A 25,759-nucleotide genomic window follows, 5' to 3' on the forward strand; every position below is an offset into this window, starting at 1 on the left:
TCATGGCTGGTCACGGTGGATCCCAGAATCTTTTCCGCTTCGGTTCTGTGCTTGCAGCTGAATCCGGTCAGCCTAAAAGGAGTTAATGAACTTCCTGAAGCCACTTTACTTCCCCCAGGCAGGGTATAATGTTTCCCCAACAATAGGGCTCAGTGGCTGGGAATCTGTTAGTTAGTTGCTCCACAAACAGAAGAGCTGGAGCGCGCACACCTTCCTCAACGCTCCTCCCACAGGAAGTCTCACCAGCCGTTCAGAACCCTCCCTATACCAATTCCCCGAACAGACCTAATATCCTTACAATAAGAAATCAACCACTTTATAAATGGCAAGAAACAGTCAATAATCCTCTTCCAAATTCTAACTAGACACAGACAGCTGGGAGGAATTGGTTCCCCTTAACTTGACAGACTATTATGATGCCTCTAGTTTGGCCCAAACAACAGTAACTGGATCCACAAGAAAATATATAACATGGACCAAACTGGAATCAGACTTGGGAAACTTCAACTCACCAGAAGACCTTATATGGGGTAGAACCTCACATCAAAACAAAACCTAAGACTATTCTCAAACCATTAACTTTTCAATTAACCATTGGGCGACTTTAACAAAAAATAAAACACTACTACCAGAATTTTCCTCTAAAATGCCCCTAAGGTATCTTATTCCAGCAAAATACAGAAAACAATTAGATAAATGGAGAAATAAAGGCCTCTATCAGGTGGGGGATTTTTTGTCAAATAACAAACCCTTAACTTATAACAAGGTACAAAACATATTAGAACCAGATCTTTTTAGGTGGTACGTAACCTACAACTTACAACTATACCTACAACTTACATCTGCTCTCGGCAAGTTCTTGCCCAATATGCATACTCAGAACACCCCTAGAGAAACTCTGTAGCACTGATACTAGACCAAAAAAACTATATTACAAATATATATAGCACTGCAAACTGCAATGTGTGACACAAAGACATCCATCATCGTCAAATGGGAGACAGATCCTGAAACTTCACTAAGCTTACACAAATGGAATCAAGTATGTTATACTTCATGTAAAGGCCTAATTAGTGCCGATCTTAGGGAAAACTGTTTTAAAACGATCTTTAGGTGGTATCTAACTCCAATAAAAACCATCTCATTATATGAATGGAGGAAATAGAAAATGTTACAGGGGATGCAATATGGAAGGTACTTATACACATATGGACAACTCTATCCACGTGTATTAGCACACTACAAATATCTCTAACCATGTCTCAAGGTTTATTAAATGCCTTACTACCAAACTATCAGAATCATATCAACACCTTAATTAGGATATTATGCACTATAACGAGAATCTGCATTGCCAGACATTGGAAAGAAGGAGTACCAGCGTGGCAGGAGATAGTGGACAAAATTAAAATGACATATTCACTACATGAAGCGGCAGCAACGATTTTAGGTACAACAGATAAATTTCACAAAATCTGGTATTACTGGTTGATGCAGACAACCTGACCTTCCTTTAAAGGAACACAGTCAGACAAGAGTATGGAAGCAGACTTAGGGGTACATTGACGAAGTTGAGTAAGTTGACTAAAATATCATTATATCTGACAAATGTAACAGTGTCGTCGTCGTCCCCCTCTCACTGGAGAAATAAGAGCAAGCATTAAATGAATATACTGACACACTCAAGTAATTATCAGTTAAGTTTATTTTTGTAAACTTCTTTGTTCAAATTTATGTTAAATTATACATAGCCGATATTTGTTCTAAATAATGTACCAGATATTATTTACTTTTTGTGTGGAGAAAAATGTATAATGCTTCAAGGAAACAAATTATAAGCACAAGTGAAAAGCATACTATAAAAGACACGCTAAGAAATAAATACGACTATAGTTCCCATGGACTTTTGAAACCTGATAACCAATTCACAGAAATGTATGATACAGATAAATATAAATAAGTATAAAAGTAATAAAAAAAGGACTGTGCTTAAAGGGACACTGAACCCAAATTGTTTCTTTTGTGATTCAATTTCAAGCAACTTTCTAATTTACTCCTATTATCAATGTTTCTTGTTTTCTTGCTATCTTTTTGAAAAAGAAGCTAAGGAGCCAGACAATATTTGGTTCAGACCCTGGACAGCACTTTTGGTTATTGGTGGGTGAATTTATACACTAATCAGCAAGAACAACCCAGGTTGTTCACCAAAAATTGGCCGGCATCTAAACTTACATTCTTGCTTTTAAAATAAAGATACCAAGAGAATGAAGAAAATTTGATAATAGGAGTAAATTAGAACGTTACTTAAAATTGCATGCTCTATCTGAATCACAAAAGAAAAAAAATGTTGGTTCAGAGTCCCTTTAATTATCTGGTATTACACAAAAGAAGATCTTTGTATATGGCATGTACTATGTATGATGTTAACAATATTTTAACATAAAAGGATTATACAATACTGTGAGGTGAGGTTTTTTTTAAAGAGTTATTTTAAAACTACTTCTATTTAAATTAACTTTTTTATGCTTTTAAAATAACAGATCATTGTAAAAAGTAGAAACATTTTAGAAGACATGTCCATGTGCTCTAAGGTGCAGATTATCAAAGATTTGTTTGAGGAGTGTGATGTTATCAAATGTATTGTGCTGCTCTTACAATGTTTTACTCAAGATTAATTCTCAAAGAAAATGGTCTGAACCTCATTGTAAAGGTGATATTCAAGCTGTTTTCCCTTGTTAAGTATGTATTTTTGTAGATTTTGTACAAATTTGCCATTGATGGTGAAGGTCAGTATTGGACTTTTCATTCTAATTTTACATGTATATATCAAATATAAAATTGTTTTATGATACGGTGCACTGAAAATATTATATTAACATGTTAATGTATTTATACAGTACTTTATTTTACATTAAAATATATATCTTGTATATCCATGGCCCAGAACATTTCAGATTTAGACTGATAGCATAAAGTCAATCCTGACAACCCTAATCTACTCAAACAACTTTAGGTTAAAAGAGAGGAAATTCATAACGTTTTCCAGATTAAAGTCCAACGACAACTCTTGTTTGTGCAACAAACCTGTTATAGAGAAGGCAATAAATCTGGGAAATTGCTGGCCAAAACGCTAAAAAAACAAAAAACCTATATACATTCAATTAACTCTCCACAAGGTAACCATCTTGAGGATACCTCCAACATAGCAGAAGAATTTAAAAAATATTATCACAAGTTATATAACTTGTTCCCAAACAGAACACACAGTTCCCATTTTGATAAATGCACACAATACCTGAAAAATATCCCAGTCCCCCAAATCACACCAGAATTCAGTACTTACCTTGCACAACCCATTCAACCTACCGAAATACCAGAGGTGATAGAGGGCTTAAAGCCAAACAAAGCCCCAGGTCCGGATGGATTCACAGGCTTATATTATAAAACATTTTCAAAGTACCTCATCCCTCACCTTACTTCCCTTTTTAATTTAATTCCAGATTTGTTAGCATTCCCAGATATGATGCTACAAGGCCACATCTCAGTTTTAGCCAAACCGGGGAAAAAAACAATATGCCAGTGAATTTCAGACCAAACTCATTACTGAACGTAGATTTAAAGTTATAAGCTAAAATCCTATCTTTCGATCGACTAGATAGGTCATACCTATCTGCCACTTTACAACACTTCCACTTCCCAGATAAGTTCATACAAAAAGGTATAGCCCTTTATTCCAACCCCATGGCTCAAGTGAGAATTAATGACACTTTATCAGATCCTTTTGAGATTTGTAACGGATCTCGACAGGGTTGCCCGCTCTCCCCTCTCCTTTTTTATAATGTCTCTGGAACAATTAGCTATCAAGATTATCTTAAATTATTGTATCAATGGAATAAATTTAGGAGATCGGACCCACAAACTTGCCATTTATCCCGATGGTTTGCTTCTATTGCTCACCCAACCCCTTGACTCCTAACTGGCAACCCTAACGGAGATATCTAACTTAGGTCTTGTATCCAATTTTTCAGTCAATACATCCAAATCTGAATTTCTCCCTATTAATCTCCCTCAACAGGCCTTACATAGTATTAAGTCACAATGCCCTATCAAACCACAGACTAAATATCAAAAATATCTGGGCATCCATATAACCCCTGATAAATCAGCACCTCGCAAGTATAACTATGGCAAGCTTATTTCTCAGTTTCAAAATTTGACATGATCTTGGTTACCCAAAAATATCTCATGACTGGGCAGGATCCAAGCAGTCAAATTGACACTTTTACCCAAAGCCCTTTACCTCTTACAGACGGTTCCCATCCCTGTTATTTCCAGGGGCCTATATACCTTACAAAAAATGAATAATGAGTGCATAATGCACCGTAGACCGCCATGAACAAACAAACACTTTACAAACTCCCTAAAGATGGAGGACTAGGGGTACCTTGCCTTAGGACATATAAACTGGCTACTACCTGCTGATCCAGATTGCTGGCCAGCAGGTTAGCAGGGAGTATCCGACTCCACACCAGGTATCAGTGAGCTGGGACACTGAGAGATCCCAGCAGGCTCTAATAAGCACATTTGGGGCTGCTCTGCTTGTGAGTATAATTGTTTTACATCTATATTGGATTCACACTGTGGAAACATATTGCACTAGGAGGCGCCTTCTTTGTTTTTATATTGCTTCAGATGTCTGTTGAAATTGTTTAAGAAGATCAGCCGTTAAGAACAGAGATTTTGTGTTAACATTGTGATCTGACTCCATCTTGGATCAAGCAGGACTGTGCGCCCCCTACTGAACCCTAGAGATAACACTTTGGGACTATATATTGTTTGGAGAATACAATGATATTCTGGAGGCCAGGTCCGGCGCTTGCATAAAGGCAAGCTAAACAACTGCCTTAGTGCACCACAGTATGGGGGCGCAAACTGCCGGTGACAACTGACAACCTGCAGCAGCAACATTTTTTTTTTTACGCTTGGGAAATCGGGGTGCCATGCTAATACTGTTCCATATGTAGCTTACATTTTTAAAAATACATTGTCTGAAATTCTGAAAATGTTTCCCGCACGCACAGGCTGCAACTGTTCAGTGCGCGTGGGCTTCTGTAGGGAAAGGAAGAGGGGGTGGAGCAGCTATGCAGGAGCTGTGCTGTCCTGGCTGGAACGCATTTGCAAGTGTTTGTACCTCAGTTCTGAATTGGCAGCAGACAGTCACAGGTAAAGCAAAGCCTGTACTAAAGCAGTAACTATAGAAAAAGCAAAGCCTGTCCTTTAAAAGCAAGTGTTTATTTGAGCAAACAGCTCAGAAACTGCACCACGGAAAATAGCTCAGACAGTTAAGTACAAGTTTACTTTTACTTCACTGTCTGAACTATTTTCCATGCTGCACGTTCTGAACTGTTTGCTTATATAAACACTTGCTTTTAAAGGACAGACTTTATTTTTTAAATATATATATTTTTTCTGATTTATGGGGAGTGCTGTGTTTTAAACCTTAGTGCCATTTGTGGGAGTATCTGCGTAATGCAGTCCAAGCTCCATGCAGAGAGATACCTGTGCTCTGTTAAACAAGATTAATAAGCCAGGGAGTTCACGATGAAACTGGGAAATCGGACACAAGTCCCTCACGGTAAGCAGAGGTGAGGCAAACAGGAGAGGGGGATGGGTAGGGAGAGAGTTTTGCTCGGCTGTGTCTGTTCACTGAACTGAAGTGTTTGTTAGTTCAACTCAACTTGGGAATATAAAATGTGATTTCAGTAAGAGTGACATGACACTTATGCTGCACTGGATATCTGCAACAACCCACATTTGCTTGATAACACCAGAAGTATGCTACTTGCTTTAGGCAGTTGTGGCATGTTGTAAATTAATATGGCAAAACTATGGGTGATGGCAGACATTAAAAATTATGCTATTAGTTTACACAATACAGAAGAGGTGGGAATAAGCCTTCTAGCCTGTGATCTGTGAAATAACATGTAATAGCAACATTTTGTTTCATAAATGTATATTAGGTATCTTGCTATACTCAGTCTTGCGGTTGTCACTTGTGCGTCTGTGTTTTTGTATGTATGTGTGTTTGTGTATGTTTGTGTGTGTATGTATGTGTATATAAATGTGTATGTTGTTGTGTATGTATGTGCATGTGGTTGTGTATGTATGTGCATGTGGTTGTGTATGTATGTATGTGTATAAATGTGTATGTGGTTGTGTGTGTGCAAATGTGTGTGTAAATATGTGTGCATGAGTATGTGTAAATATGTATGTGGGTGTAAATGTGTGTGTATAAATTTGTGTGTGTATGTGTATGTATGTGTGTGTATGTATGTGTGAATATGTATGTGTGTGTATGTATGTGTAAATATATGTGTGTGTGTAGGTATGTGTAAATATGTGTGTGTATGTGTAAATATGTGTGTATGTATGTGTAAATATGTGTGTGTGTGTGTATGTGTAATATACATACATATAAATATGTGTGTGTGAAAATATGTATGTGTGAGAATGTATGCATGTGTACATTTGTATGAGTATGTATGTATGTGTGTGTAGGTAAATTTTGTTACCTGCTATGTTGAACAGTCACTACTTTGGCGCATTATGTCATGCAGAAATATCTATTACACATTATTAGAACATTTTGTTAAAGGGACACTGTACCCAAATTTTTTCTTTTGTAATTCAGAAAGAGCATGCAATTTTAAACAACTTTCTAATTTACTCCTATTATCAATTTTTCTTCGTTCTCTTGCTATCATTATTTGAAAAAGAAGGCATCTAAGCTTTTTTTTGGTTTCAGTACTCTGGACAGCACTTTTTTATTGGTGGATGAATTTATCCACCAATCAGCAAGGACAACCCAGGTTGTTCACCAAAAATGGGCCAGCATCTAAACTTACATTCTTGCATTTCAAATAAAGATACCAAGAGAATGAAGAAAATTTGATAATAGGTGTAAATTAGAAAGTTGCTTAAAATGTCATGCTCAATCTGAATCACGAAAGAAAATTTTTTGGGTACAGTGTCCCTTTAAGTAGAAGGGTATATCATTTTTTTTTTTTGGGGGGGGGGGGGAAGCAAAATGTGTCTTTGCCTGTGTAGCCAAAAATCCTAGCACGGGCCCTGCTGGAGGCCTCATTGTAATACCAGTTACTCCCATGGAACGCCAACAGTAACAACTTTGCATTGTATTATTTTAATTAATGTGCATGTTATTTGCTGAATTTTATATCAAATATTACTTAAAGGAATAGTCTAATCAAAATTAAACTTTCATGACTCAGATAGAGAATGCAATTTTAAGCAACTTTTTAATTTACTCCTATTATCAATTTGTCTTCATTCTCTTGCTATCTTTATTTGAAAAAGCAATAATGTAAGCATAGGAGCTGGCCCATTTTTGGTTCAGATCCTGGGTAGCACTTTCTGATTGGTGTCTAAATGTAGCCACCAATCAGCAAGCGCTACCTAGGTGCTGAACTAAAAATGGGCCAGCTCTTAAGCTGAATGCCGACACCAGAACTGCTTGTGCAATTGAGCGATATCTGTCCGACATGATACACTACAGCGTATCATGTCGGACAGACATTGATAATTCGGCCCCACAGCCTCTAAAACCCTGTACACAACAGTGCTCACTTCAATTGAAACTAGGAGTTTATATGATAAATAACCAAAAGACTTATCATGTTCTAGACTTTCTTTCATACTTACAGGATGGTCAGCATCAAGTTCCGAACCATACATCAGGACCCTATGGGAACATTTATCAAGTTCAGAAATCTTCTTAGGAAACCAGAGAACTCCATCATGGGCTAAAGATAAATATGAAAACAGATTAAACATTAATACAATAAACTATTAGATCCCTTCCCTTAGAGAATGTATATGACTGTAAGCATTGCAGGCAAAGTTAGAAAGGAATCTCATATATATGCTGATTAGCTAATTTGACATGACATCTTTGTTGAATTGCCAGTACAGCAGCATTTATCTCTAGTTCTAATTCTGTCGAAATTCTGGAGGTTATTGGCCAAAATATAACAGACCAGCTGTAAACATTTTATATGCATATAGTATATACCCTTATCATAGAAAAATATAATCTAGTAAGCAAAAAAACATAATTTATTCTTACCTGATAAATTAATTTCTTTTTTGGAAGTGAGAGTCCATGGTCCTTACTTTTGGGAATTACATCACCTGGCCACCAGGAAGCAGCAAAGAACACCCTACACCAGAGTTTTAACTATCCCTCCTAATTCCCCTTCCCTCCCAGTAATACTAGATAGCAGAGGAAAGTAGAAAGTATGAAAAATCTTTGGGTAATGAGATTCAAACAGGGTCAATGGACTCTCACTACCAAGAAAGAAATTTATCAGGTAAGAATAAATTATGTTTTCTTTCTAATAGTAGTGAGAGTCCACGGTCCTTACTTTTGGGAACCAATACCCAAGCTGTGGAGTCCACAAAAAAGGAAAAAACGGTGGGACAATAAAGACAAATTAAAGACAGGCCTTCAAAAAGCTGTCTCAGCCAAGGCAAAAATGTAAAAATGATAAAATTTGGTAAAAGTATGCAAAGATGACCAAGCCATACCTTGCATATCTGTTCCATAGAAGCCTTATTCTTAAAGGCCCAGGAAGAGGAGACTGAACAAGTAGAATGAGCAGTAATTCCAGCAGGAAGTTGCTGACCCACTTCCAGGTAAACATTACAAATCAAACTCCTCAACCAAAAAGACAAGGATACTGCAGTAGCCTTCTGACCCTTCCGTTTACCAGAATTCAAAACAAATAAACTGGAAGATTGGCAAAAATCCTTAGATGCTTGTAAAGAAAATTTTAGAGCTCTAACAACATCTACATTGTGTAAAAGTCTCTCCTTCAAGGACTTAGAATTTGGGCAAAGAGAAGGAACAATAATTTCACTTTTAATGTTCTTAGGAGAGAACACCTATGGTAAAACAAAAAAACAGAGACCGTACATAAAACTGCCTTGTCCTGAAGAAAAATCAAGTACAGATGATCAGACGAGATAGAAGACAATTCAGTAACTCTCAATGCAGAAGAGATTGCCAAGAGAAACAACACCTTCCAAGACAACAATTTAATATCCAACGAGTGCATCGGCTCGAATGGAAGCGATTGCAAAACCCTAAGAACCAAACTGAGAAATAGGCTTGAAAACAGGTCTGATCCTGACTAGAGCCTTAACAAAGGACTGAATATCAGAAATCTGACCCTTAAGAGAACTGGCTGACAGACCCTTGTCCAAACCCTCTTGCAAGAATTGTACAGGGAGTGCAGAATTATTAGGCAAGTTGTATTTTTGAGGATTAATTTTATTATTGAACAACAACCATGTTCTCAATGAACCCAAAAAACTCATTAATATCAAAGCTGAATAGTTTTGGAAGTAGTTTTTAGTTTGTTTTTAGTTATAGCTATTTTAGGGGGATATCTGTGTGTGCAAGTGACTATTACTGTGCATAATTATTAGGCAACAAAAAACAAATATATACCCATTTCAATTATTTATTTTTACCAGTGAAACCAATATAACATCTCAACATTCACAAATATACATTTCTGACATTCAAAAACAAAACAAAAACAAATCAGTGACCAATATAGCCACCTTTCTTTGCAAGGACACTCAAAAGCCTGCCATCCATGGATTCTGTCAGTGTTTTGATCTGTTCACCATCAACATTGCGTGCAGCAGCAACCACAGCCTCCCAGACACTGTTCAGAGAGGTGTACTGTTTTCCCTCCTTGTACATCTCACATTTGATGATGGACCACAGGTTCTCAATGGGGTTCAGATCAGGTGAACAAGGAGGCCATGTCATTAGATTTTCTTCTTTTATACCCTTTCTTGCCAGCCACGCTGTGGAGTACTTGGACGCGTGTGATGGAGCATTGTCCTGAATGAAAATCATGTTTTTCTTGAAGGATGCAGACTTCTTCCTGTACCACTGCTTGAAGAAGGTGTCTTCCAGAAACTGGCAGTAGGACTGGGAGTTGAGCTTGACTCCATCCTCAACCCGAAAAGGCCCCACAAGCTCATCTTTGATGATACCAGCCCAAACCAGTACTCCACCTCCACCTTGCTGGCATCTGAGTCGGACTGGAGCTCTCTGCCCTTTACCAATCCAGCCACGGGCCCATCCATCTGGCCCATCAAGACTCACTCTCATTTCATCAGTCCATAAATCCTTAGAAAAATCAGTCTTGAGATATTTCTTGGCCCAGTCTTGACGTTTCAGCTTGTGTGTCTTGTTCAGTGGTGGTCGTCTTTCAGCCTTTCTTACCTTGGCCATGTCTCTGAGTATTGCACACCTTGTGCTTTTGGGCACTCCAGTGATGAAATATGGCCAAACTGGTGGCAAGTGGCATCTTGGCAGCTGCACGCTTGACTTTTCTCAGTTCATGGGAAGTTATTTTGCGCCTTGGTTTTTCCACACGCTTCTTGCGACCCTGTTGACTATTTTGAATTAAACGCTTGATTGTTCGATGATCACGCTTCAGAAGCTTTGCAATTTTAAGAGTGCTGCATCCCTCTGCAAGATATCTCACTATTTTTGACTTTTCTGAGCCTGTCAAGTCCTTCTTTTGACCCATTTTGCCAAAGGAAAGGAAGTTGCCTAATAATTATGCACACCTGATATAGGGTGTTGATGTCATTAGACCACACCCCTTCTCATTACAGAGATGCACATCACCTAATATGCTTAATTGGTAGTAGGCTTTCGAGCCTATACAGCTTGGAGTAAGACAACATGCATAAAGAGGATGATGTGGTCAAAATACTCATTTGCCTAATAATTCTGCACTCCCTGTATAATCTTAGGAGTTCTGACAGAATGCCAAGAAAAACCCTGTTTAGAACACCAGGAAATATACAGCATTCAAACCATGTTATAAATCCTTCTCCCACAATGGACGTTGAAAGCTCATGCCCCATAACATCCACTAAGAAAAAAAAAAGACTATCTGGTGAGATGATCCAAAAGAATAGTCTGAGAGAGGTTGGAATGGTCCTCATTCCACTGGCTTAACATGCAAATTTGTGACGGATGCAAATTAAACTTTGCAAATTGAATTGTGTCTGAAGCCGTGATCATGAGACCCACAACCTCCATACCCTCACCTATTAAAGGAGAAAGTTGTGATTGTAGTAGTCGACATTGATCAGTTAGGAAAATTTTAATTTCCGCCAAGTCTATGATGACTCCCAAAAAGGTCACTCTTGTGTTGGGAGAGATAACCTTTCGCTACATTTATTTTCTAACTGTGAAGAAAACACAGTAGACATTCTGTATGAGCAACTGCTAAAGGCAAAGAAGGATTATGAACCAATATATCATCCAGGTAAGGAACAACAGGACTTTTATAAAGATTCTGGAAGCCGTGACCAGCCAAACAGAATGGCTGACAACTGAGAGTGTTTGTCCATAAAAGCAAACTGAAGAAATTGATGATGATCTCAATGGATTGGAATGTAAAGGTATGCATTCTTCAGATCTATGGTGGACATGAATTGACCCTGAAGAACTAAAGGTAGACTCAATCGTATAGTTTACATCTTGAATGAAGGAACCCATAGAAACTTGTTCAGAGTCTTTAAATCCAGAATAAGAAAAATGTACCCTCCTTCTTTAGAACAATAAACAGGTTTGAATATAAACCTGTCTGTCATTCTGACAGGGGTACTGGTACAATGATCCCCATATTCTCAAGGTCTTGTACACAGCAAAGAATTGCCCTTTTCTTGTCTACTCGTTTGGATATGTGAGACAGAATAAACCTCCCCCAAAGCAGCTGAGCCTTGAAACCTATCCTTTACACTTGCTTGAGACACAATTTCCATGACCCACGGGTCCTGGACAGTTTGAGCCCACGCCTGAAAAAGAGATAATCTGCCCCCTACCAGAGCCAAGTCTTGATCAGGGGCTTCCATTCATGCTGATTTGGACTCTGAAGACTTCTTGGATTTTTTAGGCTTTGACTATACAGGATTTGGTCTCCAAGTAGTTCTGGACTCCCATAGAACCGTTTGACGTTATATTAACTCTGAGTAAGAGGATTTAATACGGGCACACTCACATGTGGATACATTCTTTTTGTATTCTGTTTATCTCCACCCAGCAATCCATATTTGTGGGGACTGTTTGCATGTTGTGGACCATTTGCATATAAGGCTACAAACTCCTGGTTTGATAATGGACATGGCTAACACAATTGATACGGACTCTTTTTTCTCCCTCAAACAGAATGAGGATGATGATTTTGAAACCCTAGAGCTTAAGGGTGTTTTTGATAATGATATACCAAACACCAAATTGGGGGACTTATTTCAGGATATGGAACACCTCAAAATTAAGGAGCAATAATTAAAATGGGACAAGTGGATTCTCTCAAAATATGTGGCCCTCAGAATGATACCGAGGGGACTACGTATTAATAAATTCCCGACCTATGATATAAAAGATCAAGACTTTATAGAGTGATGGAACTTAGCTCTGACTGACTGTTCATTAAAATTGATTGCTTTATTGATAGAATACAAAGAATATTTGTTGAATGAGATTAAAACCAAACTGGTATATTTACAATCTGAAATGAACAAGTTTACTAAATATGATATATTTCCCTTGTATGATGATATTCTTAAGAAAACAATAGAGGAATCTAGGAAACTAGTATTACAATTTAAACATTTGAAGTTTCTTAGGGATCAAAAGGATTACAACTCAGGGGTGGTATATGTATGGCATAAAAATCAGAGAAATAAGTTCTGGTATAGCTCAAATGTAGACATTGAGATACCAGTATCAAATGAGGGGGAACCACCGTGGGCGTTGAAATAGGTGGCGAAGACGCCACAATAGGAATTTTTCAGAGGATTTACATGAGCCATACAAGAAAGTTGTGTTCTTGGATTTAGACACAGAGAATACTGACGAGGACAGGTTTGCTTCAAGCTTTGAGCAAGATGATCAAACTGGCTCTAAATGTAAAAGTTGGATAAACTAGTTGAGGAATTATGTACTGGTTCCACTCAGTCTCACAAAATAGCGGGATTAGAAATAAAATAACCCCTGTTCTTCTCATAGACTGAGGGCCCAAAAGTATCTTAAGCTTCTGGAAGCAAGATAAATGAGATATACCAATATTGCTAATACCAGTGGTGGCACAATACTGAAATTGTTACTCTTTACTTTGTATCAACCTCTCTCAGTATGACAGCTTAGATATAATTCATATGTAGATTTAAGATAATTTATATAGTCACAGTGAGTAACAGGTTAACAATGTCCAGTGTTGGGTAAACAGGAAGCAAATGAAGTGAGATTTACATTTCAACTTGATATTCTCTGAGTACAGATCAAGTATGAACACAGTTGAGGAATAAAAGTTGTAGAGACTTATCAGATAGGTATAATACAGCCTGCTTATGTGGAGATGCGATCAGTGAATACCTGATATGTTGTCCGGAGAGAGAGAAGCTGCATATCCGTGCTGGCTGGAAACACTGCTTGCACACTGAATACCGGAAACGCTGGATCCGGAGTTGGAGGCGGAACAGCCTGACAGTGATGCAGCTTCAGTGAATAGTCCGGCCGTGCCTATACTGAGAGAGGAGAAAATTACCTTAATAGCTCTCCAGGAGTCTCTCTTGTTTCCACAAAATCAGTACTAGGTTAAGGCGGCAGGAACTCTCAGAGCTAGTGAAACTTGCAGGAAGATCCGGAGGGTAAATGAGGATACTAGGTAGTACAACTGCAGGTGTCCTAAATGCGGTCCTGTAGGTAAGAACAAATTACCAAGCAAAGAGAGCTGGGAGGAGGAGACCTTTATAGGGAACTGATCAGCATTTAAAGGGACAGTACAAATACGTGACACTGAATCCGAAGACACAAGAATTGTAATAACAGCACCCATAACTAATCAGGGAGATCCCCAAAATAGTACCCAGGTTAAGGGCATTTTGAAAAACCAATACCAACTAGGGGCTAGACCCAAAGTCACTAATCAAAAACAGTATGTAGAGCCCCACTATCCGTCTACCTCCACTATAACCACTCCCATACCTAATCAATTGGCTAATGACACTCAGGTTTTTCAGTGGGCCCCCAAACAACCCCGGGAAGGAGGAATGAGGGGTGGGATAGGAGGAAGGGGCAACAGAAGGGGAAGAGGTGGTGTAAATCAACATGTAAATATGGAAGGGAACCAACGATACCTCATACGAGAGAACAGAAACCCAATAATGAAGTACCAATAACATTGAGTATGGTCATTAATCTATCTTCAGTCAATCTAACTAAAGCTGAAGAAAGAGTACTGAGTATGGGGTTAGATTTTGTACCCTCAAGAGATTTCGACCTGTTTCAGACGACTCTTGACCTTAATAAAATAGTTATGGATCTAACTCTTAAAAATTATTTTTACCATACAGAAAACAGAGTAATCACCCGCTCAGGTAATACACTGACTAGAGATGAAGACACCGAGCATTCCCATTTACACTTTGCAGGTATTTGCACCCTTACAGCCCTGGAGGATCTTTCTACTATAAATACTCCAGGGAGAGATAGTGAATTACCCAAAATAACTTCCAAATATAAATCCAACTTCTATCCCTTACAGGCTAGAGGGAAGTTACTAGAGGTTTTTCACAAGAGAACAGTAGAAGATCTAATCCATCTAGCAAATAGCCAACAGAGATATACTCCAAATCTGACTAGAATGGAAAGAGAGGCAGTCACTACCTTACAAAACAACAAAGAAATTGTGATTAAAAATTCAGATAAGGGAGGAAGTGTTGTGATTATGGATAAGAGTGCTTATGTAGCTGAGGCAACAATGCAGCTTGGTGACACAGAGACATATTTACCACTTGGAGGGGATCCCACAGAGCATTTTAGGGTGGATGATGGTGTGGAAATGGGTTTTTTAGATAGAAAGACTCTCAACAGTCTCTTAGTTGATCATCCTGTTATACCCATTTTTCCACCATCTCCCGAAGGTTCACAAGAGCCTTATTAACATCAAAGGTAGACCAATTGTGGCGGGTATAGGGTCCCTATTGGAGCTCTTATCCAACTGGGTGGACCAATTTTTTCAGCCACTGGTGCATAAACTCCCTAGCTACATAAGAGATACAACTCATGCCCTAACAATAATGGAGAACACTGAATAGAGAAATGTCTATAGCTGGTTAACAATTGACGTGGTGTCATTATATTCCAATATCCCTCACCGATTTGGGTTGAGAGCCATAGAATTCTTTCTTGATCTCTATATTGATATGGCGGAGGACCGGAAGCAATATATTGTGGATGTTGTTAAATTCCTCCTTGAGCATAAATTTTTCATGTTCTAGGGATGTTTCTATCTCCAGAGACGTGGAACCGCTATGGGGGCAAAATTTGCCCCCTCGTACGCCAACCTCTTTATGGGGTGGTGGGAGCGGTTCCATGTCTATGGAGATGGTAACCCCTTCACTACACATATAGTGAGATATATACGGTATATAGATGACCTTTTGCTTGTCTGGTCAGGAGATAAAAACTCTGCAGAGGAATTTGTACAGTATCTAAACATCAATGATGTCGGGATTAGCTTCACACATGAACGGGATAGAAGGAGCATCAACTTCTTGGATATCACCCTCAGTTCAGATGGTGTATCTACCAAAATAGTTTCCACTCTCTTCAGAAAGCCCATTACAGGTAACTCGATTCTACATGCAAAGAGCAATTACCCAAAAAATGTTTTCGGGGGGATTGTGAAGGGCCAATTTATGCGCATTAAAAGGAACTGCACACTGGAAGGGGACTTTCTGAGAGAGAGTTGAGACTTAACTAGGTGTTTACGCCAGAGAGGATACCCAAAAAGGGTGGTAGCAGGTGCTTTTTCCAAAGTTAAAAATATGGACAGAGAGGCCATGATCAGAGGTAATTCACTGAGGGATTCAAGGAAAATAGAGAGAGGTAGGAGTGAATCTATCTTTGTTACATCTTTCTCCAATCAGTACAGAGAAATATGCTCTATAGTAAAGAAAAACTTACCTATCCTGAGGGGAGATAGAAATTTAAGACCATTCATTGAAAATGGATGCAAATGTATATACAGAAAAAATTTAACTTTGGGCAACATCTTGTCTCCTAGTCTCCTCAAAGATGAGGGCCGAGCAGATTCTTGGCTACGACATAAGGGAACCTTTAGATATGGCAAAAAAACCTGCAGCTCTTGTGACCACGTGTGGGTCACAGATAAGTTCTACTCATCCAATCGTTTTGAAGAATATGAGACAAGAGGCTGCGTTTACTGCATGAGTAAGTTTGTAGTCTATCTGATAAAATGCACCAGCTGTTTACGGCAGTATGTGGGAAGAGCCACTTGAGAGGTGGGCACACGAATAAAGGAGCATTTATCATACATTTCAAGTGAGGGAACATGTTCAGCACCCTACAAGCACTTTATAGAGATACATCAGGGCAATGTCAAATCCTTCAGGTGGCAGGCTATTGAAAGAATAGTAACACCACCTAGAGGTGGGGATAAGCTACAAATTTTAAGTCGCCAAGAAATATACTGGATCCACAAGTTGGATAGCCTGGTACCGAAGGGATTCAATTTTGAATTTGATATAATTAATTTCTGGCAGAGAAGGTGAGGGGGTTTAAGTCCATGACACCTCTGTGTATAGACTAAACAGCTATAATAATGTGCATACCTTCAAGCATTCGGACAGACTGTGTTGAAAATTGTATGGATAGGATATAGGTCAGTAACATATGGGAGTAGACGTCTCTTCCTGGGACGGCCGAGGTCAGAATAGAAGACAATGTAATATGATACCCTGGGACTTGGTTCAGGTTCTGACAGTGAGCCTCTGACATGACCTATATATATATTTTATCTATTTATATATTAATTAGGATATCTAATGATTAAAGAAAAAACGACAGATCCGGACAGGTAGCCAGTGCCAACAGTGTTTATTCATACAGGTGATAGGCAAGAGGTGCAGCTCTTACTATCTGACATGTTTTGCGCATGCGTACATGCGCTTCCTCAGAGATAGATAATCTGATGCCACAGGTGAGCCTAAATAGGGTGGGTTAACCAATAGAAAGGGACCCATAGGTCTCTAGGTTAGGGGAAAGTTTAATTGGCTCAGACGTGGAATACAATAATATGATTCTTTGGGATGGTACCCTGAGACATTGAATACATTTTGCTCAAATTGTTTACAATCACATTTTCTGAAAACATTTACCAACATAACGAAGTAGAGTAGAGTAAAAAAGAAGAAAAAAAAGAAACCTTAATAAACAACATACTAATATTAAAAGGATATTGTAATTCATGGATAAAACTATCTAGGGGTTGCCTACAAAAGTGTCCTGCTTTGTTCTATAGTATATGATTGTCTAGGTGATGAATAATACACCAGACCTTAGTGTTATACTTGTATATATTGCAAGAAGCAGGCTTTATTTATCTCTTTGTATGTTCCTTTTTATGGGGTACAAGGAGTCTCCATTTATGGGACTGGGGGGGATTAGTTATTATTTATGTGTGTCTGTGTGTTTTAGTATTTGAGTATGTTATTCAATCTTCAACTTACAAATTTATAAATTTAGAGCTAGGTTGTGTTATAGCAGTATTCAAGAATAATTATTTATAGTGTGTGTATGTAAGTTGTGTGTATGTAAGTTGGTCTGACAGGGAATTTAGTCTATACACTCAGGGTGTTGCTAATGATTATACTATTGGTTATCCTAATATTGCTACTTAAAATTATTAAGGGTAGTGTATTATTCAATAAATAGATTCACATCATATCTCCTATTGATACCTGTGGGTGTTCTTGTTGCTAATGTGAATATCCAATAGACCTCCCTTTTAAGTAGGGTTTTTAGTCTATCACCTCCCTGAGGGTCCTTTTCTATGTGTTCTATTCCCTGAAAAGAGAAATTCTTTATATGATCTAAATGTGTATGGAAATGTTTCGCTATAGGGGTTCTGGGTAAAGTCTCCTCTATAGATGTGAGGTGCTCCCTTATTCTGTCTTTAAGGGAGCGGGTAGTGATACCAACATATTGAAATTTGCATTCCTTGCAGGTTACTAAGTAGATGACAAATGTAGATGTACAGCTAATTCTACTCTTTATGTTATATTCTTTTCCTGTTTGAGTTGATGTAAATATTTTTTTTTTTTTTTAAATAATTTTTATTGAGGATTTTTCAAAATGACATCATAAAACCATGACAGAAACATAATACAAAACATGATAGTGATTGTTTTAACAACAATATGGCAGGTGAATTAAACATAATATGAATGTCAAAACATATCTGAAACCCTCCTTTTATATTTTTTATAGAATACTGTGAGTAGCTATTATTCCGGGCTATAGTGGTGAAAGATGCTCTAAAAGAACACTGTAGCTACTAGAGAGACCCAATTTGTCTTTTAGTTGAATGCTACTTATTCTCAAGGGCAGGGTCATGATATCAAGAGCCAAAGAAGGAGCGAGGGGGAAAGTAGGGAAATGTCAGCGGGTAAGCACCGCTTATACAAATGATTTCTCTATGTATTTATATTATTACGTGCTTAAGTTATTTGATGAAAGTACTAGGAATAGTAATGTAATTAGCTATGGTCACCAATAATGGGGGGGGGGCGAAAGACCATGGAAAAGTTAATTGGCTGAGTCAATTATTCATTACAACACAATGTGTGGCGTGAAAGACTAAGCTATACGGAAGCTAAAAGGTTTACTAATACTCCATATCATATAGGATGTTTAACAAAGTTGAGACTCTCCTCTAGTAGGACATATTTGTAAGTTCCTGGCATAAGGTCAAGGCATATATCAGGTCATTTCAAGTATTCATGTTATAAGGAACAACAAACCTATAAGTAATGCACCTTAACCTTAGGTGTCCTAGGCTATATAGATTAAAAGGCGTATATGGAGGCGAAATTATATAACACAAAGCCTAGTTCGACATTAGCAAAAGGAGAACACTTTATATGGGAGTAACTCTATCTAGCTTGGGAACTCCATTTTGAAGCATGTAAGCGATAAGATTATTAATAACATCTCTAAAATATATGAAATAACCTAAAACATCTCAGTATTCCATAACTTTGCAAGAGAGAGTTGTCATTAGACTAATAAGAAGTAGTTAATATAGAACAGTGGTAGTATTTATAACTTATGCAAACAAAAAGACTGTTATATCTGGATGTACTGCATATTTCCTAACAGTAAGTTACTGTCTAGATATCTCTGAAGCTGTGAGTCACCTTTAAAGGAGCGTGTATGCGTAGATCCATTTTAAGGTTAGGGTATCTAAGGGGCTTATCATAAACCTCTACACTACAAGTAACGATAAATCCATAGGCATTCGCGCCAAAAAGTGCCGCTATTATAGTTGTATATTGAGCACTGTATTATATACAGGTAATTTAGTGTAGTAAATGAACCTAAATGAGCATATTCTTTGCTTAAACAGCCAACGTCAGGGAGTAAAGTTTTCCTCTGCGTGCATAAATTTATATTATCTCATTCTACACAAGAGGCTATTCTATATTATTAATTAACTGATACACAAAATTCAATATAATCATATATATTGGCGCTTCTGACTGCAAGTATGACCAGTATTTCCATATATTAAACCTATCTATGCAAGTATAATATTGAGAAGCAGAACTTGCATTAAGTTTCTGGTGAGTAATATCATTATTAAAAATAACAAACCTAATAATAAATGTGATAACTGAAAAAATATGAACTGTGTAGAACACATCAGTGTTAGCATTACTGACTGGCATGAGATCAGTCTATATAGCGTTATGAAGTACATCACTACAATGTAATGCCTAAGAGCAGGGAATCTAACTATAGAAGTGTCAGACTACATGCATTGTGATAAACTGTACATCAACAGCTTACATGCCCAGTTTTGTCAGGCTCCATATAAGCAATTAATGTTAACCACCACTGATTTGGAGGTAAAGGAACAAGAAAACAATCATATAGTCGTACTTATGCTTTTGGCTTTAGTTAGTGCCATGAGGGTAGAACTTATAGTATGAACATATGTGGAACTGCCCTAAGAATTGCTTGATAGCCAAAGTTTTTATCATAAAACATTACATATCTAATACATATCTAATACTATCTATACAGTACGTTAAGCAAAGGTAACTACAGTAATAGAGAACTGCTAGCTGAGGTAATGTAAATTAGCAAACATATATTCACATAATTCAACAAAAGCTGCCGTTCAGTTATCAAGGGATATATGTATGTATTCTTGCACCATTTTTGGAAGTCATCATCGATGTATGCCTGCTAAGAGGGATAAGGATATGTACTCCCTGAGCATATGCTTGTATATGTAATCAACGGAGACAATATTAAGCTACGTATCTCCAGCACTGGGTGTAGTAAGACATCTCATTCCTATTCTCTAAGGGCATAACAAGATTATACTAGCAGTAGGTAAATTGCAATAAATATTAGTATCGAACCTTACATATAATATGAGCTCAAGATTAAACTGGGGTAACAGGGCTATCTAAGGAAAATGTGCCTTTAATCAAAGTGCGTGCATGAAATCTCATGCTGAGTATTGTATTTTCTCAATAGCAGCATAGTGTCTCTGGGCTCTGCTACATCATCCCCCCATACAAAACGCTAACCCACTCCACATTTGACCAGTTTATAGTCCATACCCTTCACTGGAAGCGCAAGAGGCACAGCCACCAAACGGGAGGTGTTGCAGGGCAAACTCAGAGAGTTTATTATGCAGCATGATCCACACAATTGTCGCATCATGTCAGCCGGCTGAATCTCAAGGATTGCTGAAGCTGTTTCCTTCACTGGTCTCAGACCGGGATTACCGGTTCCCTCTATGCGCTTGAATCAGGCATGTGGTAACTGTCTGATGACAAATATTAGATCCATTAGTGAGCGCAGGTGAGAATTTAAGAAGAGCTGGAGGTGGTGCTCAGTAGTGACCTGGGTAGGTTCTGTGGGATCCAATATAGCAACCGCCACACAGGGCGGAACAGTAGACGGTGGCCGCATCAAGTCGTAACTCACTGACCCCTGTAAGGTGCCTGCCACCACTCGTTCTGACTTCTCTCCTTGTGTGCACAGGTGAAAGTGCTGAGTAAATGAGGGTTCCTCGATCCAGCTCTCCACAGAGGTGTCATAAAAGGGCAGGGGAGAAGTGCCATCTTGATTGCGCAGATCTGAAATGCAAGCCCGTAGGTCCTGAAAATGGTTATCAGCTTTAATACTCAGACCTTCCAGTAGTGATATAAGAGATGTTGAGTCCACCTCCATGTTGAGGATAATGTAGAGACACTGTTACTCAGCTATGCGGGAAGTCATAGAGCAAGCTAGCATGTCACGTAGGTATCAATCAGTTGGAGGGCCGCAAACCCTGCTATCGCTTCCACTGGATAGTTTCTGTGTCGGCAGTATATCCATTAAGTTGTCCCTTGCACATCAAGGGTAGAGATCATATCCCAGTGTCATGTCAGGAGCAAGATATCAGTTGTTTAAGCTTTTAGGAAGTCATAAATGTATATTTTAGTAATCAGCCTTCAGGAGCTCCTCAGTAACACGTCTTGTTGCTTTGGCGGTTGGCTCCGCCCCCTTGATGTAAATATTTTACTTGTGTTCGTGTAGTCACAACTTTCACATCGGACATATCCATATTTGTAGAAGCCAGAAGAAGGTGTCAGCCAGTTAGTTTGTGTTTGTTCCTTTTTGTGGAATTTTTTCTTTACTATATCACCTATGTTTATGGCTTTCTTCGCTGTGAATTTTACTGTATTATCTAGCCTGTATTTGAGTGTAGTGTCACCATTGAGGACTGGAAGATATTTTCTGATAATTCTACAAATTTTGTAGAATTGTCTACTGTATTTAGTTGTGTTTGTGTATAGACTTCTGTTTGCGATTTGGTTTGTATCATCCTCTATTTTGTTTAATAGGGTATATCTGTTCATTTAAGCTACTTGTATCATTGTTTTGATAAGTGATGTTTTGTTGTATCCTCTAGCTATTAATTTGTTGGTTAGTTTCTGGGCTTCATTTTTGTATAGTTTGAGTGTAGAGCAGTTCCTACGCAAGCGGAGGAATTGCCCCTTTGGTATGCCCTTGCTCATGTGTGGTACATGGCAGGAATCTGTCCTTAAAATGGTGTTCCTGGATAGAGGTTTGCTATAATTAGAAATGATGGTGTTATTCTTATCATCATGTTGTAAATATAAATCCAAATACTCAATATTTTTATGATTAGCCTTATAGGTGAAGGATAAGTTTAGTTCGTTGTGATTGAGGTATTGGATAAATTCTGGAATAGTTGTATCATGGTTATCTTTGTATATGAGAATCAAATCGTCTATATACCTTCCATATGTAATTATATTGGGCTTGAGGTGGCACTCACCCCCAAAGACGTGGCAAGCCTCAAAGTACCCCATACATACGTTAGCATAGGAGGGGGCAAATTTTTCCCCCATGGCTGTGCCACATCTCTGGAGGTAAGATGCCCCCTCAAACACAAAAAGTTATGGGTTAAAAGAAACTGTGTTAATTCTATTAAGAAGTCTATGAAACTGTTGGGAAATTCAGTATATCTTTCTAACATGAATTTTAGTGCTTTTAATCCTTCTGAGTGAGGAATGCTAGAATAGAGTGAGGATACATTGATGGTCAGCAATTTATAGTTACTATGCCATTTAAGAGTTTCTATCTTGTTTATCAAATGTGTACTATCTCTAATATATCCTGGTAGAGATCTCACTATTGGCTGTAGGACTTTGTCTATCCAGTCTCCCAGTCTTTCACATAGGGAACCCCTGCTGGCCACTATGGGCCTCCCCGGTGGATTATCCAGAGTTTTATGGATCTTGGGTACTATGCAAAAGGTTGGGACAATGGGATGTTCAACTATGTAGTGTTGTGCTATTTCAGGTTTTATTAGGCCCTCCTCACAGGCTGTGTCTAGAAGATTGTAGAGTTCGTTCATAAATTTGTTTGTCGGATTCAAAGTCAGTTTTTGATATGTTTTAATGTCTGCAAGTTGAGAGAGTGTTTCTAATTTATAGTCTGTTTTGTTGAGAATTACTATTGCTCCTCCCTTGTCTGCTGGAGTGATGACTATATCAGGATTTGTTTTTAATGTTTGTAGAGATTCCTGTTCTCCAATGGTGAGGTTATCTTTAAATGTTTCAGATCTGTCATAGATAGTATGGTGTAATTTAGTAATTTCTTGTTTTACTAGATGTTGAAACATTTCAATAGAATCACTTCTACTATGTACAGGATAAAAGTGTGATTTGCTTTTGAGTGTGGTGCCAATTGAGGGTATGGTGTTATGTATACTTTTTTGTCTGAGTGTGAGTGCTTGAAGAGAGATCAAATCATTGAGATCACAGAGTTCCTCAAATATGAGACCTGTGTCTGTGAGGGAGTTGTGAGTGGAGTTGACTACTAGAGTGTTAGTTGCACTTGTGTTATGTGAGGGACGAATTACATCTATTTTCATGGTCCTATTGTCCAATTGGTTATCACTGGTGTAATTGTTCATTAGGTGAGTATCAATCTGGGCCTGTGTGGTGAAATGCTTTTTCAAAGTGATTTTTCTTAAGGTCAAGTATAGTTGAGAAAAGATCAAAATTGGTTCTCGGTGCAAAAAATAGGCCTCTATTTAAAAGCTGTGTCTAGTAATGTGTGAGAGAAAGATTACAGAGATTATTTACTGCTTCTTTGTGGCTTTCTTTATCCGACTCGGATATCTGGATGGTAACTCCTTTTTTGGGGTGCTACTGGTGATAGGAGTGTTGACTAGGGTGGTGAGTCGGGTTCTACCCTGTGGTGTTTGTGGGCTGTCTGAATCATAGCTCGATCTACTGTTGTGTGCTGTGTTATCTTCCTGATAAGGAGTATTGCCTGATGCATCGGTTTCTATACTAAAAAGGTTACTCTTTTGAGATTGGGTATATGATGGGAACTGTTCTTCCTCTTGGTATGAGATCTATATGGTTTGTTCTTCTGCCATGTGTATACTACATCTAACTCATAATCCTTACTGTATCTTTGATATTTAGTGACTTTCCTGCTGGAGAGTGTAGTGTCTAAATTCTGCATGGTGTCATCTAATTGTTTTCTATAGTCTTTGTATTTTTGTGTATCTTCAAATTTTTTGAGATTGTTGTCTAGCCCTTCTATTTCTTTTAATAAAAGTTCCCTTTCATGTTTTTTATGTTTCAATAACTGTTGCATAAGGATGATGGAACAGTTAGTAAGATTATTGTTCCATTCTTCCATAAATTCTGGCATATTGACTGCAAAAGTAGGATACTTTTTTCATTCTGAGGCCTCTGGTCACCTTCCTCTCACTAATGTAAAGCTCCAAAAATTATATGTCCCACCATAAGTTAGACTCCTTGTACTTCTTGTTTTCTAGTGTAGAAAAAATGGTGACCAAGTCACTTTCTACCATATCATCCCCTGTGTTGGAGCTGCCCTTTAGTGCCAAATGCATTATGTGCTTCCTTCTCTCTTGGTCTATTACCCCTATGGCATTGTGACCTTCTGCCATAATGAAATATGTGTCTTAACTCTTGTGTTGAGTATAATGCTAGTGCGCCAGTGGATACTAAGTGCTAAGTATTTACAACACTCCTGAGCTTCTTAGGAAGCTATTTAGAAAAACACTGTTGATTTAAGTATAATCAATGTATCAAGACATCTAGTAAATATATACAGATCAAAATAGTACTCTATATAATGCTGGGAAGCATAAAGGAATGTAATTTGATGACACTCAAATTTAAAGAACAAGCCTTCCCAGAATGAGAATGTACAGGATGTTAGGTACAAGATGTTAAATATAGTCTCTGCTAGAAATATGAGACAGAATGAATGTCTCTATCGTTAGTATACTGATGTTATAGTTTATTCACCAAGTCTGCTTGGGACAGGTACTTGGTTGTGGATTACCCAGTTATACTTAGATTTTGAGGATTAGCCTCCGATGTGTAACTCCAGACCCAAGTGAATAGTCCTTTATGACCTTTTCTCCTGTGATATGGTAGATATGCACTATTATACCAGTGCTGATGTCACTCTCATAGTTCATCAAGTATGGGGGTCTAACGTTTGGTAAATAGACCTGCTATCCATTGAATAGTTATTGGGATCAGGTACAGTCATTAGGTCTATGTACATGCATGCAGTTACTCTCTAGCTAATGATTAAGTTTATTTTCTTTTATCGTTTATCCTAGTATACAGATAGTGTGATCCACAAAGATATATAGTTTACCCTAGGTAATAAATAAATATACACAGCTCACCCCTATATAAAATGTATGTACCATTCTTAGAATAACTATAACATATGTATGTTATCTCTAGTGTTAAATAGATATATGGATCAGAAATGGGGTTGCAGAAGTTTAATAATCTGTTTATTATGTCACTATATATGGTTCACTTACAATAGAAAAAGTTCTGTTAAGCTCTTTCAAGGGTTAAAATTGTAACAATCAATTAAGTTAAGCAACCAATGACAATGATTTTACCTGCTTTTTAAACCAACTAATCAGTAAGTAATGTAGGTCTATGATTACGGTTGGAAGGACCGAAACCGGTCAGACCATTTTCCATTTGGCTGCTTACTTTGCTCAGTTCA

General features: G+C 38.0%; 1 protein-coding gene across 1 annotated transcript in view; it reads right to left on the reverse strand.

The window, feature by feature from the left end:
• Positions 1-25,759, reverse strand: part of TPH2 (tryptophan hydroxylase 2) — a 688,548-nt gene that overhangs the window by 492,632 nt on the left and 170,157 nt on the right. Inside the window, exon 5 of the mRNA XM_053716778.1 lies at positions 7,720-7,820. Coding sequence (XP_053572753.1) covers positions 7,720-7,820 — 101 coding nt within the window. The remainder of the gene's footprint in view (positions 1-7,719; positions 7,821-25,759) is intronic.

The sequence above is a fragment of the Bombina bombina genome, chromosome 6, assembly GCF_027579735.1.
Source record: "Bombina bombina isolate aBomBom1 chromosome 6, aBomBom1.pri, whole genome shotgun sequence".
Lineage (NCBI taxonomy): Eukaryota > Metazoa > Chordata > Amphibia > Anura > Bombinatoridae > Bombina > Bombina bombina.